At 39.7% G+C, this 19,701-nt stretch overlaps 1 protein-coding gene across 1 annotated transcript in view; it reads right to left on the bottom strand.

The window, feature by feature from the left end:
* The window catches only part of DENND5B (DENN/MADD domain containing 5B), an 831,092-nt gene that overhangs the window by 79,914 nt on the left and 731,477 nt on the right, over positions 1–19,701 (bottom strand). Inside the window, exons 2-4 of the mRNA XM_015566631.1 lie at positions 16,521–16,586; positions 12,924–13,033; positions 3,047–3,713 (exon numbers count right to left, since the gene is read on the bottom strand). Coding sequence (XP_015422117.1) covers positions 3,047–3,713; positions 12,924–13,033; positions 16,521–16,586 — 843 coding nt within the window. The remainder of the gene's footprint in view (positions 1–3,046; positions 3,714–12,923; positions 13,034–16,520; positions 16,587–19,701) is intronic.

Genomic DNA, 19,701 nt, shown 5'->3' with positions numbered 1-19,701 from the left:
CCTGAGTATTTCACTTCAGCACTGCGCCTCCTCTGAGTCTGGGTATGATATTCTCTTTACTCCTAGTTGTAGAATTTCCACTCAGCTGGCCCTCCTGTGGTTCTGGATGATGTCCGTTCCGTCTTTTAGGTGTAATTTGAATTGGTTGTTTGAGGCAGCAATCTCCAGCGTTAACCTATGCCGCCATCTTCCTAATCGAGACTTCTTTTGTATTATACTTTTTAAAAAAATGTGTATTTCTACAATCTCAAGAGTCACTCTTGTTCTAAACATAAGGTCAAGTTACCAAAAAATATTCATTTGAGTACAAAAACATGCTCATAAGTAATCATTCTTCATTTGAAACTGAAATAACTATAACTTTTCAACAGACTCCATAAATCAGATGGGATAAGGTAATCAAAGCAGAAAGAGCATTCAGGACAGACCACAAGCAATGAGAGATACAGTGCTACTTAAAACAGGAAGTGTGATAATGGAGGGTTTTTTTCTTTAAAAAAAAAACATGACAGCCCTGCCGGCGTGGCTCAGTGATTGAGCATTGACTTATGAACCAGGAGGTCATGGGGTTGGATTCCCAGTTAGGGTATATGCCTGGGTTTTGGGTTCAATCCCCAGTGGGGGGCGTGCAAGAGACAGCCAATCAATGATTCTCATCATTGATATTTCTATCTCTCTCTCCCTCTTCCTCCCTCTCTGAAATCAACAAAAATATATTTTAAAGAAAAAAGCATGACATTCAGTATAAGAGAACATTTATTAGGTTTTCAACCCTGAAATAAAGGCCTTACCTTTTTAACAAAGTTATACCAGGTACTTTAAATGCAGTAATATATTAGACCCTCACAATTTAAGATATGCATAATTCAGAAAGGATTAGGTAGGACTAATGAAACTAATAATGACAACAACATTGGCTATCATAGAGTGAACCAGTTATGCTCAAAGTATTTTGTACAGGTTTTCTTATTTAGCCTTCACAATAAATCAGTGAGGGGAAGAAAAAAAACAGTCATCCCCCATAAAAATAAACTTAACACTCAGGAAGATTATGTAACTTGTCCATGGTTACAGTAAGTGACAGAGCAGAGATTTGAACCCAGGGTTGTTATGACTTCAAAAACCAATATTCTTTCTAACCAGAACATTAGGACACTGAACTATATGACCTTGAAAATGACCTGTATATCTAGGACCTAAAATTCTCTTTTCTAATGGGTTACTACTACACTTGAGCATATTAAGCTCCAAGCCCCTGCCCCTCCAGCAACTCTCTAATCTTTACTCCCTTCAGGGAATAAAGCAAGAAAGGAAGAAACAGAAAGGAAGGGAGAATCACTTCAGGTTAAATCTTTCAGACACAAAGGGGTGATCCTAGGTTATGGCGAGCACAAAGAAAGCGAGAGCGCGAGGAGAGGAAAGAGCGCGGACTGGCTATTGGAGAAGAGCTTCCTGACCAGCACTGAGACGCTGGGACACATTATCAAAGAACATTACGTAGGATAAGCTGAAGAAAATACAACCCCGTGGAAAGCTGTCAACACGCAAATCGTGTCAACAGACACACGAGATGGGGAAGGACAAAGATAGCCTGCTTGGCTCAGCCTCTCACTCATCATCTGAAATGGAAAAGAAAAACCGGAACGCGGCAAAAGGAGCCTGACAGCAGCAGTCAGGAGGCTGCACGTCCGTTCTGCCTGAACACGAGTTAGCAACACGCAAACCCAACTATCGGGGCCACATTCCTCAGAGGGCTCATCAGTGCACAGGTCCCATTTTACGCTCTCCCTCCATTCATTCTCCATTAAGACACGGCATCTCCACTTCCTCTGCAAATCCCTATTCATACTGGTAAAAGAAAATGAAACCCACATTGTGTTAGTTTCTTAAGTATGTGTTGGGAGAACTCTGAGTGAAAAACATCACCAAGGTGCCAGTAACTTGGTTCTGGGATGAAGAACAAAACAAAAAGCCCCTGCATAACTCTGGTGCAATTGTTAGACCCAGGAAAGTACAGAGTTTCACAGCCGTACCCCTTCTCTCACCACATGGAATCACCCACAGGCAAAAAGACCCAAAGCTGACTGCCTTAGGACAGCCATCCTCAACCCGGGTGCCGAAAGTGTATTTAACATATGCAATACCTGACTCTTTGGTCAGGAGCAATGACCTCTTTTCCCTTGCCAGTGGTTCTCAACCTCCTGGCCCTTTAAATACAGTTCCTCATGTTGTGACCCAACCATAAAATTATTTTTGTTGCTACTTCATAACTGTAATGTTGCTACTGTTATGAATTGTAATGTAAATATCTGATATGCAGGATGGTCTTAGGCAACGCCTGTGAAAGGGTCGTTCGACCGCCAAAAGGGTCGCGACCCACAGGTTGAGAACCACTGCCTTAGACTGTCAAATAAAAAAACAACAGTAACAACAGCCAATACAACAATAGCTGTCCTGTGTGAATGAATCAAAATTATACCTATTTTTTTGTCAGATCGGCAAAAAAAAATTTTTTTTGTTGTGCCACGCAATTTTAATAAATATTTTATGTGTGCCACTAGGTGAAAAGGCTGAAAACCGCTGCCTTCAGGAGCTGCAGAGTCCTAACAATTTCATCTCTCCCTTTCTAATGTCAGCTGAGTTGTGACGTGAGCCTTTACTAATCTGTAAAAAATGAAAAGTCTACATGTTCCTGGTAGTAACAGGACTCTCTGACTTTCATTATGAAAAGAAAGGTTTCTTTTAGGATAATTATGTATTATCAGGACAGCGGGGGAGAGAGGGGGGATTTCCCTTGAAAAAATAGACTCAAGTCAGCCAAGTTACTGCTTTTGTATTCTTTCCTGCTATTCTCTACAGCCACTGCCACCCTAAAGAGATGGAATGTCTCAGCCTCTGGTCCCACCGACACCTGTTCCTTTTACACAAAACAGAAAAGACTTCTGACCACGAGTTATTTGGTTCTAACAATACACCCCATGGAAACACAGCAATTGGGAGCATGAGTACTTGTTCCTGGGAGACTCGGAGTCAAGGCAAGACATACCTTGTGAGTAGAGAAGGATCTGCATCTCTAGAAGGACGCAGGTGAACAGCTGCACCAGGTTCTCCAACCCCAGGAGCTCGAAGGCCTCTCGCAGAGGGTAATCGGAGAGGGGGAGTTCATTGGGCCCAGGCCTCTGGCATATGACGGGTTCATAAACACCATAAAATTTCAGCGATCTCCCTGGTGGTGGGAGGGGTACCTCATAGAGAATATTATGGATGTAGCTCTCCAGCGGCAAGGGTGGTGGCTGCTGCGAGGTAACTGCTCTGTAAAGCTGGAGGAGGAATTTCTTGCAGGCCTGCATGAAAGGCAGTGGTGTGATCAAACATATGCTTTTGGAAACATACAGGGTGTCTCTGCTGATGTCATAGGAGTTGTATCGCTGGAGTTTCAAAAGGGAAGTTGTATCTCCTTCGTCAATGCTGCTGGCCAGCGAGTCCATGCTGCAGGAGGAGGAGGCGTAGACGCTGCTGTAATGCTCGGCGTTGTGCATCTGGTAGAGCGTCTGCATAGCCGTGCAGATCTGCTTACTTGTAACTTCTTCATAGAAAGTGAGAACAAAACCGTAGGTGCGAGAACCATCTTCCCGCGTGATTATAAATGAGTGGAACTGAGGGTCTCTGCTGTCCGTCTGTGTTCTGAAAGACAGCCCTTTCGGCATGCATAACTGCGGAGGAAGAGGGGAAGCATCAGAATGCAGTGCGCGAATAACTTCAAACCAGAAAAAAACAATGTTCGCCAACCTCTATCCCATCTTGTTACCTTCAGCAAATCATGTAACTTGTGGTTCTCAACTTTGGCTGAACATTAGAATCACCTGGGAATCTTTTTAAAATCCTGATTTCTGGGCCTCATCCTCCAGAAATTCTGTTTCTTTGTTACGGGGCGGGGCCACAACATTAGTAACAAAGAAACAGAATTTCTGGAGGATGAGGCCCAGAAATCAGGATTTAAAAAAGATTCCCAGGTGATTCTAATGTGCACCCAAGGCTGAGAACCACTGATGTAACTTCTCTGAGCCAGTTTCTTTATCTAGAACATTTGCTACATCTGTGACTTGAAGACAAAATACTCAAGGGCACTTTACAGATATTTAATATTAAAGTACTATTTTTAGAGTAGTGATGATAACGTTTCAAAGAAATAAGGAAATAGATGAAGGCTCACTTGATAAATATGGAATAAGTTATTTTATCTATTTTGAACAATATGACATTTCATCCTTGAAAAATACACTTTGAGAGTGGAATGATTTTTGATTTACTGAAGCTGAAGGGGAGAAACCAGACATTTCAGATTATTTCCAGTAGAGATTGTGCTCTGGGTCTTGGGAACTACTCAGGATTCAGTCAAATTTGGGAATAAATTACCTGAGGAGTTAAAGATGTTATATTTAAGATACTTAAAATGCACAAGAAATTAGAATTGAGTCTTTAAAATTCTTCTAAAAATATTTTAAGTAAAAGAAATGAAACAAATTACAGAAAATTTGAAATACACTAAGAAAAACAGAACTTATAATCCAACTACCCAAATAGAATCATTAATTTTTATATATTCCTTTTTACTTTTATATTTCAATATGCTTTCTGCATAGAAATAATTTTATCATACATTTTTACATTATATTTTTCTTTCCTTTTTTCAGGCTTGATCATTGATGTGGGTAAAAGTGAGACGTTCCCCCAAATCCATCCCCACATTACCAAGAAAACACAATTTGCCTGAAAAGTTACCTGTACTTTGGTCAAACTGTCAACAAACATTTGCTAACTGCCTTTATGAGCGAGGCCCTCGATGGTGACAGGATGGTGAGAGAGACAGACACAAGTCAGTCCCTGCTCCTTTGGAGCTTCTAGTCCAATAAGAATGACAGATGATTAAAAAAACCATAAACGATAAAGTATGAAAAGTACTATAACAGGGTCAACACAGGCTGTTATGAAAAAAACACAGCAGAAGGACATAAATGAGAAAAGGGGTAGAGGAAGAAGAAAGAACCATCCCCAGTAGGGGGTATGCAGGAGGCAGCAGATCTATGGTTCTCATCATTGAAGTTTCTATCTCTTTCTACCTCCTCTCCCTTCCTCCTTAAAATCAATAAAAATGTATTTTTAAACAGGTGTTAGTGAGATAAGGAGGCAGAAAGGACAACAGGTGCAAAAGCTCAGAAGACAGAAGACGAGGGTCTGAGGAACTGAAAGCCATTGTGGGTGGAGAACAGGATGCAAGGTGAGGGGAGGGGAGAGAGGACGCAGGAGAAATAATTAGGGGCTGGGCCATGAAGGGCTTTGGTGAGTCACGTTAGAAGTCTGGGGAGGGCAACGGAAGCCTCTGAAGGTTGATAGCAGGAGGGGGACAGAATGAGAGGTGCCTCTGGGCTCATCAACCTTCCTGCACGGAAAGGCTGCGGTTTTCAAAGGGGTCCCAAGGAGGCAGCAAGAATGCCTCAGAACCTTGGGGTCATCTCTGACTTCTCTCTCGCTCACACCATTATCCAGTCCATCAACAAAGACCACAAACGCTACCTTCAAAAATATACTCAGAAACGAACTAGCTCGTTCTATCTTCACTCTTACTACTCTAAGTCACATCTTCTCTTGCCTGGTGACTATTTAACATTCTGCTAACCTGTCTCCTGCTTTTGCCTTTGTCCCCCATAATCTAGTCCCCATATGTAGCTAAAGTGATCCTTAAAAATGTTACATTTTGTCACACTTCTCAAAACCCTCCAATGGCCTCTCATCTCAAAGCTGAAATCCTGCCCCACATGACTTGGCCCCAGCAACTTCTCTGCCTTCATCTCCCACTGCTCTCTAGCTCACCTATTCTGCTCCAGCAACACCAGCCAGATTGCTGTTCTGTGACACACCCAGCCTGCTTTTGCCAAAATTTGCTATTCCCTCTGGCTGCAATCATCTTCCCCTAGGTATCCGCATGGTTTGTCCCTGTAGCAGATTGTATTTCTAAAAACGGCTCTCAATTTTTTCTAGTTCCACATGCTCTTCCAGAACCTTGCCACTCTCCCAGCAAGTCTGGGTGGGCCCTTGAGAGTGCCAACACCGAGGACCCAACGACATTTTTTGTAAAGATTCAGATGAATATTTTAGGGTCTTCAGGCCACATGGACTTTGTTACAATGACTCTACCACTGTAGTGTGAAAGCAGCTGTTGACAAGATAAAGGAATGGGTAAGACTTTGAGAAGGGCAACCCTGCCAAACCCTATCTAAACTGCTGATTTATAAGCAAGATAATAATCCTGTTTTAAATCAGCAAACTACAGCCTTTTGGCCTGTAAGTAAAATGTTACTGGAACACCATCACACTCATCCAGTCCAGCACTCTCTACGGCTGCTTCTGTACGACCATCTCTCTCTCCCTCTCTCTTTCTCTCTGAAATCAATAAAATAAATATACATATACATATACATATACATACATATATATATATATATATATATATGAATTTTTTTTAAAAAGAAAAAAGGAAGAATGATTTGAAACACTCTAGGCCCAAGCTAAATTCAAGCTTGTTTAGCATAATGCATGGCACATTTATTGAATGAATAAATTAATGAACAAGAAAACAAAGACAATAGCTGGGGAGAATAGGACCAGACCGACTTCATCTCCTGATTCAGTCTGTAGTTCTCTTTTTACCTCAAGTAGGCCATAAAGAAACATAGTGACCTCTAAAGTCAACGTAAAGATTTAATTTAATCAATAGGCTTTCCTGACACCAGAAACCACAAAATTACAGCTGAACTGTTCTTGAACAACTGCCAAATATTCCCTTAAGGGTTTGTAGCTTTCTTGAGCACACAGTCAAACATTTATAGAGAAAGCTTGCCAGAAGTTGTGCTCAAAGTAAAGAATGACTTTTTTTATGCTACATATAACAGATGTTAAGAATTCTTAAATTCTCTTCCTACAAATAAAAAAAATGTAAGAATTATATTTCTAATCTGAGAACCATGAACTGGAAAATGCTATTGCTTTTTCATTTTTAAAAGTAAGAATTGTTGCCCGGCCGGCGTGGGTCAGTGGTTGAGTGTTGACCTATGAACCAGGAGGTCATGGTTCCATTCCCAGTCAGGGCACATGCCTGGGTTGCGGGCTCGATCCCCAGTGGGAAATTGGGGGGGAGGGGTGGAAGCGGGGAGGAGCTAGCTGATCAATGACTCTCTCTCATCATTGATGTTTCTATCTCTCCCTCCCTCTCCCTTCCTCTCTGAAATCAATAAACAAAATATTTTTTAAGTAAGAATTATTATATGAATTGTCAGGTTTCTTTGTTGAAATTTTTAACTTATTTATTGATGAGAGAGAGAGAGAGAGAGAGAGAGAGAGAGAGAGAGAGAGAGAGAAATTGAATAAGTCATTATTCCACTTATTTATGCATTCATTGGCTGATTCCTATACCTGCCCTGACCGGGGATGGAACCTACAACCTTAATGCAGTGGGAGGATGCTCCAATCAACTGAACTATCCAGCCAGGACATCAGGTTTATGTTTCAGAAAATCTGAGACAGAAATCAAGATACTCACTATGGCATTCAACAATCTCTTGTTACTCCCTAATATTGATATATACTAACAATACCCCCTGCCCCATACCACTCTCTCACAATAAAACAACTATTGCCCAGATTGCCACTGGAAATCAAAATTAATTTAGCAAAAATGGGCTCACAATGTTGTGTACATCTGGTTTGATTGACCAAATGTCCTTATTGTCCCTTTGGACTCTTTAGGAAGTTTGGCTAGAATTTTAGTAATTCCTCTTTCTCTTTTCCATCATTCTATGATTCCTATGCCCTCTCTCTTATTACCCAAATAAAAGAGAAATTATTCAGAAAACTCTGAAAGAGTTGGTCAGTTTGCTTTGCTTCCTACTTTTCTCCTCTTCCTCCTTTCTTCCTTTAATATTATTTTATAACGTGTATTGCATTAGACCTTAATAACTGAAAGACAAGTATAAAAATAATCCCTACCTCAGGGAGCTCACAGTCTAACAGGAAAAACAGGCATAGTGTAAACCAACTGTTACAAAGTGATGTGATCAGTGCTGCTATGGAGTATGTTCAAGATTTATAGAAATAGAGAAGAGAAAACACCTAACTATGGCTTAAGGGGTGGTTTTGCACTAGAGATGCAATAGACAATCTGAATAGACAAGGATGGGGAAGGGAAGTATTGTAAGCAAGTAAACTTTCCTTCATTTACTCAGTGATGTGAATCCCTACTATGTGCAAAGCGAGGGACATAGCAATGAATGAAAGTGTTCCTGGCCTAGTGGTGAGATGCAGAGTTATAGTAAGAGACATAAAGTTGACAACTAACTACATAATAATTAACTGCACTTGGGATAAGTGCTACAAAAGGTACAAGGTGCTAAGAGAACCTAAGGGAACCTGACTGAATGTTGGGAAGGTGGTGGAAGGTGTTCTAAAATGGGTTTTTTGAGGAAATCACATTTAAGTTGAAGTCTGAGGGGTCAATAAGAATTTACTATGTGAAGAAGAGCCTTCGAGAGAACCAACAGCTTAGGCAGAAGCTACAGTGTGAGGAACAGGAAGGACAGGAGCAGGAGTCCAGGTAAGAGAGCTTGGAGGTTTGGACTATGGTGGGTGTGTAGTAACAGAGAGAGGTAGATACATAACTGACTGCGGAGGAGGGAGGGTGAAAAAGTGAGAGCTTTCAAGGATGACACTAGATTTCTGACTTAAGTAACTAGGGAGATGGTTGGACTGACCAAGGTTGATGGGAAGATTGTGAATTCAGTTTGGATGTGTTGAGTTTGAGATGCCAGTGTGATAGTCTTGCTGTGATGTTAAGAAAACAAGTGGGCTACCCCAGTAATAACTGGATTAGAATCCTATTCTTATGAGTTTACTGTGAGACACAAGCTTAAACTTGGGTTAAAACGAGTGCTTACTTTCATTCGAATGTCAAACCTATTAATGTGACTAAGGGTTATCCATTTCAAATTCTTGCTGAGTCTGTAAAGTATATATAGTGCCCTCTTCTTTTTGACTCTTGTAAGATAGGCATCTGAATAGGTTTTCTTCCAGCCAATCCTTTACTCTTTGCTCATCATTCCATTCCACCCTTCTTCGTTATTAAAGTAAATAATAAATTGTAAACTTAGAGCTTTACAGATTGTAAACTTAGAACTTTATAATAGTTGTTACACTTTTATTGCCAGAAATATCACACATCAGATGTTTCATTTAGGATATACAAAACAGAATCTTTATACTTCATATAACTTGCTTCAAAGGTATTGACCATATTTTCTTCCTCACAATTCCCAGGGTCACTACATTTCTTTAAAATATGTTTTTATTGGTTTTAGAGTGAGAGGAAGGAAGAGGGACAGGGAGAGAAAAAGAGAAAAAGGGAGAGGAAGGTGAGAGAGTGGGAAAGAGAGAGAGAGGGACAGGGAAAGAAATCAATGTGAGAGAGAAACATGGAGTAGCTGCCTCCTGCACCCACTCTTACCAGGGATTGAGCCCACAATCTGGGCTTGTGTCCCGATTGGGAGCTGAACCAGCGACCTTTTGGTGCACGGGACAACTCTTAACCAACTGAGCCACACATTCTCAAGGATAAGATCTATGTACTAGAACACTGCATAAACAATCTGGATGCCAATACAGAGGACTCAGAGAGATCTGAAATGGGGGGACAGGCAGGAAAACTTCAACTCTTTTTGCAATGCTTTGCTTTAAGAGGAAAGCTATGGACCTGAAGCAAATTGTCAATGTTGACATGAGTTCTGGGTGGTGTGTATAAGATTGTTGTATTGTTCTCTGTTTTATGATACTTCCATTCCCCCCCTCCCCCATAAAAATTTCTGAATTAACAACCAAAAGATATATAAAAAGCAATTAATTCAGAAACAATTTCACCTGTCACTTGGATCTATTTTCTATTATATTTGCATTGCACTCATACACGTGGAATTTTTTTATTTAATGAAGTTCACTGCTTTGGGGTACTTAATTTCTGTGTGAAATTAACCTTATTTCAAAGCACCACTGTTGCTTGTTAGAGGAATGACTGATACTACAGAAGGTGGTGACTCACTCCTTGGAGTGGGATTTTGCTAACGGCAAGAACAAAGCTCTAGACACAGACAATAGTGTGTGTGTCTGGGAGGGAGGGAGGCCTGGAGGTGGGAGGAGCGGTGTGGAAGGGGTCAATGGGGGGGCAGGGAGGGAAAACATCTGTAATACTTTCAACAGTAAAAATAAATCTTACAAACAGAACAAAGCTTTATACCTTTTGGTGGGAATAAATTATAGCTTCATACAAATGCACTTACTAATAAATCAAAGAGGAAATTAAGGGCAGTAAATCTATGACCCAAATGCAGACTAGTTTAATGGGATGCTTTTCAGAGATTTTCAAGGAGTGCCAGCAAATCCCTTTAGATTTGCAGCAATGAACAAAATGCTCTGTGGTGCTTAACCATCAAAATACACACCTCTGTGTTTATTCTTCAGAGGGAAACTTGCTGCTTACACAAAATAACCTCAGAGGCAAGGAGAGAGGAAAATAGCAAAGACAGAGCAAGGAAATGAATAATTAATTTAAAATTAATTTTTTGCAGATAGAAGCAAAAGCCATTCAAATGATTAAAAGAAAACACACACACACACACACACACACACACACACACAATCAGTGTGATATCTGGTTCCAATAAAATAAATTGAAACATATCCTTGAGTGGTTCCAAATGACTGTATTGTAGTTAAGACCCTAGTTCTGGACACCATTCTAATTTCTCGCAGAGTAATTTATACTTTGAAATATCTTACTAATTTAAGCAGATCAAGTGTTATAATCCTTTTACATTCTTGTCCATTTTCCTATTGCTTTATTTTGACACTCTTTTCTTTAATATTTTCCCATTAATTTGCTGACATAAGCAGCTGATAAATTATTTTTTGTCACTGCTGCTTGTTGGCTATTTTAGTCAGACACTTGTCTGTAATTCTCCAACTCCCATAAACACAACAATCGTGTTCTACTTTATATCTATAGTTTTGTCTTCACCAAAGAGGAGCCTGGGCTCCGCATTATTAACTTCCATTAAAATGGCATCTCTGGTTATTTTGGTATTGGGTGACAGTTTAGAGAAATAACTGCACTGGATTCTGTGAAGACTTAAAGTGCCAGGAGACTTAGGCATCTGTCCTTAGAAAATTACCACGTTAACTCCCTGCTTGGTGCAAGCCCCAGACTGGAATGGGTTCACTGTGATATAGAAATACCACAAAGGTCCAATGTGACCTATATCATCTTAGTGCAGGTCAAAACTAAGTTGCATAGTTTTTCTTTGGGGGAGACAGCATTGGGGGCAGGGGGTGGGGAGTGAGCTGGAGGGAAAAATGATCTGGATTTAACCTCTGAGACTCCCTGCATAACTCTGGACAAGTAACTAAACCTCTGCAAAATATGAGTTAGGGTCCTCACTGGGTACATGCAAGCATGTATGTGAAAGTCACATACACGAAGTGTCTAGCAGGCATCTACTAAACATTAACTTCCTTCCCTTATAGTAACAGGGTCTTTTGGCTCTACCTTTAAAATAGTAAAAAAACAAAGGCAAAATAACCCATATGGATTAGTGTCTCAGTCCACCGTTAATCATTTCGGTGCCTGTCATGCCTGATCTCTGATTTGCTCACTTTGGGGCCCCTTCCTAATTTCACAGATATCTCACTTTTAATCCATTCAAATGAGTAAAAGAAAGCGCGCGCGCGCGCACACACACACACACACACACACACACACATCAGTGTGATACTTGGTTCCAAATGACTGGGTTTATATTGTAGTTAAGACCCTAGTTCTGGACACCATTCTAATTTCTCACAAAATAATTTATACTTTGAAATATCTTACTAACTTAAGGGGATCAAGTGTTATAATCTATTTACATTCTTATCCATTTTTCCATTGCTTTATTTTGACACTCTTTTCTTTACTATTTTCCCATTAATTTGCAGATTCCTAAATGATCTGCAAACTATGACCTACTTAGTTAGGCCCAAGAATCTCTAAAGGGACTTAAAATCACCACTGGTAATGCACGACATTCATTCAAAGTCCTTACAAACAAATTCCTACTGTCTGAATGATGCACTGAAGGGCCTTTCACTCTTTACTCTGTGACTATGGTACATTACAGGCCTATCATACAACATTCCCTGAAATATGAGAACTGTAACCATATTCCTTCCATCAGGATTCTTTCCAGGAAAACAAAGTATTTTCACTGTTTATCAAAGCCATCTATGTGTTAGTTAATACAAACTCACAACACAGCTTAATAGTAGGAAAAGAAAATGGTTTGGAGGGTCCACTGCATATAATTATTTGCTATGGGGACCCTAGACAAGTTACTAAAACTCTCTGAGTTTAATTTTTTACATCTATAAATGAGTATATTATCATATAAAAATGTATATTTAAAGAATTAAATAATGCCCTAGCTGGTTTTTCCCAGTGGTTAGAGCACCAGCCCTTGGACTGACGGGTCCCAGGTTCAATTCCAGTCAAGGGCATGTACCTCAGTTGCAGGCTCAATCCCCGACCGTGGTCGGGGCAAAGGCATGATAGAATCAATCGATGTGAGAAAGACATCTTATATCAATGTTTCTCTCCCTCTCTGTTTCTCCCCCTCCCTTCCCTCACTCTAAAAATAAATAAATAAATAAATAAATAAATAAATTGAAAATATCCTTGAGTGAGGACTAACATACATACATACATACATAAAATAATGAGACATTCAAAATAGTCACTATTGTCATCTCAGTAAAATTAAAAGCCTAAAAAGGAAAAGAAACATACATACCATATTCACTGCATCTTGATCAAAAGGGTTCCACTCTATATTCTGAGGGTAGTGGGCCAGAACCTTGGATTTGAATGTTCTTCTCAAAGGACTCTGGTCAAAATTTTCACCTATATCACATAACAATTAGTTAACATCTAGAATTCCCTCAAAAGCATGCCATAGCTTTAGTTTTATTTTGTAGCCATACTGACTGATGGTGCTGAAATCTAATTCAATTTCTACTTCTAACAGTCTGCACCGTAAAATTCTCAATGGACAAATGAAAAAAAAACCAACCACCACCTGTAATAAAAGGTCTGCATTGAAGACTTTAGATTCTGAATTTTAAAATCCTAGCTAGACAATTGATACTAGAAATCAGATGTGATATAATCCTTGCCGTAACCTAATTATTGCCCTCACTGCAATAGGTAGTGGTAAAAATATCTATTTGGAAACATTTAATTCATTAAAGAAACATCCTGAATTAAGCTGATCATACCTCTTACAATCCCGGAATTTTGTACATGGACAGACCTAAGGCTACAGTACTCAAAAAAGGCAATGGGCTTAAATTTCCACAAAATTCTCTGGTAAACGTGACTGCATCTCCAGGCTTTTACAAGAATTAACAGAATTAGAACATCATTACTGAGTTGTCTAGCTTAGTAGATAAAACACACTGAATACACTAAACTCTGAAAAGAAACAATCTATTCTAAGCCAAATTCATCACCTGTCAAAAATCTGGAAAGAAAAGTAGACTAGTCTTTGAATGTTATATATAAGAAAATTTAATAATAGCTGTCAGCTCAGTTCTTCGATCAAATTAACTCCCATGAGATCTGTTACCTACAAATGCCTTAGTTTCATAAACTATTTTAATGTGGATGGATCTTTAATTCTCAATGTCAAAAAGTTGAGATTGAGAAAGTGGAAGACCTTGGAGAAACACTATTTTTTCTCTTGTGTTTTCTGTACTTTCAAAGTTTACTTTTTAAGCGCAAAACATGAGCTGTTATATCGAAAGATAAATGCCAGTTACCAGTATTTGTACCAGTAAAAATATCATAAAGCAACTTATGAGTCACACTTGGACACGTAGTCAGACTCCGTTTCCATTTTTCATAAAAATATTAAGATATGAATATTAAAACACCTTTTAGTGCAAAACAGATCACAGGAGAAAAAGCACACTCTAAAACAAACATGTCAAACTCACCACAACAAATATTTTGCAGCCCATTCAATATAATGGTATGTAAGAAATGTTTTAATAAAAATTTCGTAACTTAGTTTTTACAATATCCTGGTATACATAATTATTAATAACAAACTATAATGTTCGCTAATGACTAGATTACTATAATAGTGTTGCATTCATTTCCCTTACACGCCTTATGTGCAGGCCCACCATTTCTCTCCACTAATACTAGCAGCGAATATTTTAGCAGCTGATGGCCACGTCATTAGTCTTGGACTGACTTGTTTGTTGGACGCAACAGGAAATATTTTACTTTTGGAGAACAAAAAAAATAGGTTTATTTGCATTACGCTTATTCATTTGTGCAGTTATTCAGTGTCTGGTAAGTTAATGTTCAAGAAAAAATACTATTTTTTATTAAAATGTTCTACTATCTTATGTTAACGACTACTCATTTATTTCAGCCCTTTGTATTCAGCATGTCTCTATCAAAATAAACCTACGTTTCTATGAAAATTGAAGCTTTTGTTTTTTTTGTGGCCCACATAAACTTAAACCTTGTTTATTTGGCCCGTGTTACCCTTTGAGTTTGACATGCTTACTCTAAAATCTTGCTGGAGATTGCAATATAGTATCCAAGAGCTTTTTTGAATAAAGGCACATAATTTAAATAGACTTGCTGCAAGTAACCTACTGTTTCTAATTTGAGCCCTTGGCTAATGATCATTTTCCTTTGGGTTTGTTCCTCTTACTTATTTAGGCCAGCACTTCATCTTCCTACCCCATGTTTCCATCTTTTAAGAGATGGAGTAGAGAGTTTTCACTTCAAGAAGACAAAGGTCAAGGGCATCCCTAAGGCAAGTTATCCATTTTTGCACCATGCTTCTAAGGGTCTGTAAACATCAAAAAGTCCATGGGAAATAGTCCCTGAGTCAATGTGTCTGAAGAAAAGAGTTAGGGCTCAGAATGGTTTATTTCGGGAGGATGAATGCCATCTTTAAGCTAATACTATATTCTAGATTAGTCACTTCTTCATTTTAAAAAAAGGTTACTTTTTACTTCACCTCAAGTCAGAGAAAAAAATAAAACAGACACTTTCTCCTGGTTCTCAAGGTCAATCTGCTGACTGTGCTACTGACACAGCAACAGTGTAGCCTCAGAAATATACAGCCACAAGAAACGCTCTCCTTCGCCCACCCTCAAATTCCCAAAATGCTTGTTTTTATTATCCGTGAATGTAAATAAAATACGAAACACTGTGGGGCATAAGAAACAGCACATTCGCAGGACAGAACTCCTTGCATCACTTACCTTTTAATGATTCCTGCCTGAGTTCAGTTAAAACAGTAACATTATCCTTATTCATATATGAAGTTATTAATGGGACAAAAGATAAATCAGAAAAGTCACGACAGTGCCATTTTCAATATAATTGTTCTGCTCACTAAGGAACACCACACCCCCTTGAGGCCCAATTAATCACCAGAAGAGAGAGAAGGAAAACCACCTCCAGAGAGAAAAAATTTCACAAAAACAAAACCCAAAAAACTCATGAAAACAGAAACCCAAATCTAACAAAAGAAAAACAGAATCATCGCCATCACCACCACCACCACCACCACCACCACCACCACCACCACCACCACCACCACCTCTCATTAGATTGCCAAAAAGGGGGTGGGGGCAATAGGAAAGATCATTGCTATATAAACAGCTGTCTTGGCAAATATTATTTTGAAGGAAATTAGGGGAATAAACAACTATGGAGAAATTCTGGTGACACTGTTAAGGATTTAGAAATAAGTGGGTTCAGCTATTCCTACTAGTACCAGTCAGAGAAGCAAACCTGGAGATGCCTTTTGGAGATGTGAGATGGGGGAATAACCTTATCTTCCCATTTTGAGCCCAGGTTTCAATAAACCTCTAACTTAGAATCTCTTACTAGGGCTTAGCAGGAGAAATGAGTCAGTCTAAGAATTTGGATTCCCAGGAACTAGAAATTATATGTAAGCATCCTTGACTTAACTTAAAATCCACCTTCAAACATTATCCTGAAATGAACAAGGATTGTAAATTTGTGCAAATATTAATACCCCCCACTACAACTACATAAAGACTTAATTTCAAGTAATACTGTCAAGTAATCTCCTCCTAAACCTAGCTGCAATTAAGCTTTTCCCCCTAAAAAATAGGACATATCTGCCAAGAGAGCTTACAGGCTCATGAATAATTTTTTTTCAAGGCTTGAAGCAAAGGCAATCTTTAAAAAAAAAATTAAGATGCAGAAGAAAGAATAGAAATACAAAACAATACCTATTTTTTGCCTGAGCAAAACTGAATAAAGAAACAATTACGATGGGCTTGGGTGAATTAAAATAATGATTTCTAACACCTCAACTTTTTATTTTTACCTGAGGTCGTATTTGCAGCATCTTGGCTCCTGCCATGACGATCTGCTTCTAGCCATTGGTACAAAACTACATAATGTAACAGAAACAAAAAAGCTTTATGAACAAACAAAAAAGCAAAAAATTTGACTGTGAAGAATGGAAAATGAAAATAAAAAAATTAAACAAAAGCAATCAACATGAAACATCAACATCAATGGAATATAACTTCACACCAATAGTTGCAGCTTATAAGCTAGTAATAAGAAAGGAAAGAGAATAGGTAATTATATTTTACTATAGGCCCGATGACGAAATTTGTGCAAGGGCCTTGGTCCCAGCCCCCGCCCACTGTGGCTTTGGTTGGAAGGACGTCCGGTCTAATTAGCAAATTATGCTTTTATTATTATAGATTGTAATAAGTGAAATGCTATTTAAACATCTATAACTGTTATTCAAATGGGGAAAAGCACACATTCTTTTCTTAATGGTAATTTGAAGAGAAATATCAGGAGAAAGCTTATGTTTCTACTACAGGCCCGGTGCACGAATTTGTACATGGGTGGGGTCCAGCTGGCCTGCCCTGATTGGGGTGATCATTTTTTTTTCATGAATTCGTGCACAGGTGGGGTCCGGCCAGCACACCCCGATTGGGGCCGAGCCGGTCGTGGGGAAGGAACGCGGGAGGTTGGTGGGCCACCCTCACCCCCTGGTCGAATGGTCAAACTCCTGGTCAGGGGACAATTTGCATATTGCCCTTTTATTATGTAGGATACTCAGAGATAACAAAATATGATAGTATGACTAAGTTAAAAATTATATCCCAACCTCTACACACCTATCAGAATGGCTGCAGTCCAAAAAACTGACTCGCTGACAAGCATACAAGTGACAGAACTCTTATAAATTGCTGGTGGAAATGCAAAATGGTACTCAGCCACTTTGGAAGACAGTTTGGCAGCTTCTTACAAGGCTAAACATAGTCTCATCATATGATCCTACAGCCTCAGTATAATCTGGAGAAAAACATCAAATTCCAAGAGGAGAAATCTACAATCTACCTCATGAATACTTGTCAAAACCGTCATGATTATCAAAGACAAGGCAAGTCTGAGAAACTGTCACAGCCAAGAGGAGCCTCGGAGACATGACGACTGACTGAGTGCGGTACATTGGCTGGGATCCTCCAACACAGAAAGGACATTAAATAAACACTAAGGAATCTGAACAGAGTACAGACCTTGGTTAATACTGTATCAAAATTGATTAATTAATTGTAACATGTATCATACTGCTAGAAGATGCTAATGATAGGGAAAACTACATGTGTGGATGAGGGGTGAGGGTGTAGGAAATATGTACTATCTCCATTTTTCTGTAAATCTAAGACTGCTCTGAAAATCACATCTGTTTTAAAGATTACATACCAACATTTCAGGTAAGGACAGAAGCATATAAGTATATTCGATATTATAAGAAGTCTACCTTCTGTAAATCACTATGCAGCGTAAGCTGAAGTTTGCTCTGTACCAAGATTCCACTTTGATCAACTATCCTCATAAGCACTTTCTACGGAGAAGTGACAACTTTGGGAGGAAAGTTTACTAGAGTGAGGACCAGGCTATGAAAGAATCCACACCAGAGCTCGATAACTGAGCGGCGCTAAAGAGTGTGAGGGCAGGATTGGGGGGGATGAGAGGACATTGGGGGGATAAGGACACATTTGTAATATCTTAATCAATAAAGGGAAAATAAATTAAAACAAAAAAAAACCCCTTCTGGACGCCAGGCTGATGTAGTTCAGCGGTTGAGCGTCAACCCAGGAGGCCATAAAACTTATGAATTGGCCCTAGCTGGTTTTGCTCAGTGGGTAGAGCATTGGCCTGCAGACTGAAGGGTCACAGGTTCAATTAGGGTCAAGGGCACTTAACCTCAGTTGCAGGATCAATCCCCAGTTGGGGCGTGTGCCAAAGGCAACCAGTCAATGGGTCTCTCTGATATTGATGTTTCTCTCTCTGTCTTGCCACCTCCCTTCCAGTTTCTCTCTAAAAAAAAAAAAAATCAATGAAAACGTGTGTTGTTTTTTAAAAACTTTGGGGGCACAGCTGGACGGGGTCAGTGGGGGGGAAGGAGGGGACACATAATACTTTCAACAACAAAGAAAAAAAACCTTCTGGATGTTTTTATGGGTTACCTAAATGTCTACAGCTTTTAGTCATCTTTGCTGAGATGTCAGAGTCTCCTTTAGAGAGTCCAACAATGCAGGGTCCTCAAGGCTGGAGGAAGCTGCCTATGGGCTCCGGAACTGACGGAGTAAAGGAAAGACTAAAGGCACCCTGAAGTCACCAAGGAGGTTATTTGGATCCTTAGGGACAGTCAGGACTGGGAACTGACCTCCACCATCAGGGACAGAGGCCCAAAGCAGACAGACCTGGGAACAGTCCCACACATCCCCCGTGTGATGTCCCTGGCTGAGGGTGCCCTGAGGCACACAAAGTCATCTCCTCCAGGACTCTGCACTCCTCTGGGAGGCAAACTGGTACTGGTACTGGCATGAAAGAATTCAAAAAGCACCGCACTCATTAAACATACAGTACAGGTGTTTCCTCTTTCTAGTTTGCAGGAATAATGACTACTCGTCAGAAGAGAGCGGAGTAGTATTAGAACATGACACAAAAATCTCCCCATTTGGCCCTAGCTGGTTTGGCTTACTAATAATAGTGGATAGAGTGTCCGCCTGTGGACAGCAGGGTCCCAGGTTCGATTCCAGTCAAGGGCACATGCCCCGGTTGCGGGCTCAATCCCCAATGTTCAGTGTGCAGGAGGCAGCCAATCAATGATTCTCTCTTATCATTGATGCTTTTATTTCTCTCCCTTTTCCTTTCTCTCTGAAATCAATTAAAAAATATTAAAAAGAAATCTCCCCGTTTGGAAAAGCAAGCATCACTCTCACAAAAATGAGACACCAAGTAGGGAAAATAATCCACTAACGGGTCTAACAGAACAGGCTCTTATCGGAAACCCACTGGGCCCTGTTCAGGGGAAAACTCCTGGCTGTGTTCAGGGTATCACTAGGAATATTACCATTCTTTCCAATTACTTCAAAGAGCCCTTGTTTCTGATTTCATCAGAGAAAAGGAAAACAAAATAATAATGAAAGTCGTTCCAAGTCCATCTGCTCTGACCAGTGATACAGAGAATTGTA

The sequence above is a fragment of the Myotis davidii genome, unplaced genomic scaffold (genome assembly GCF_000327345.1).
Source record: "Myotis davidii unplaced genomic scaffold, ASM32734v1 scaffold902, whole genome shotgun sequence".
Taxonomy (NCBI): Eukaryota; Metazoa; Chordata; class Mammalia; order Chiroptera; family Vespertilionidae; genus Myotis; species Myotis davidii.
This window is presented reverse-complemented; position numbering and strand designations above follow the sequence as displayed.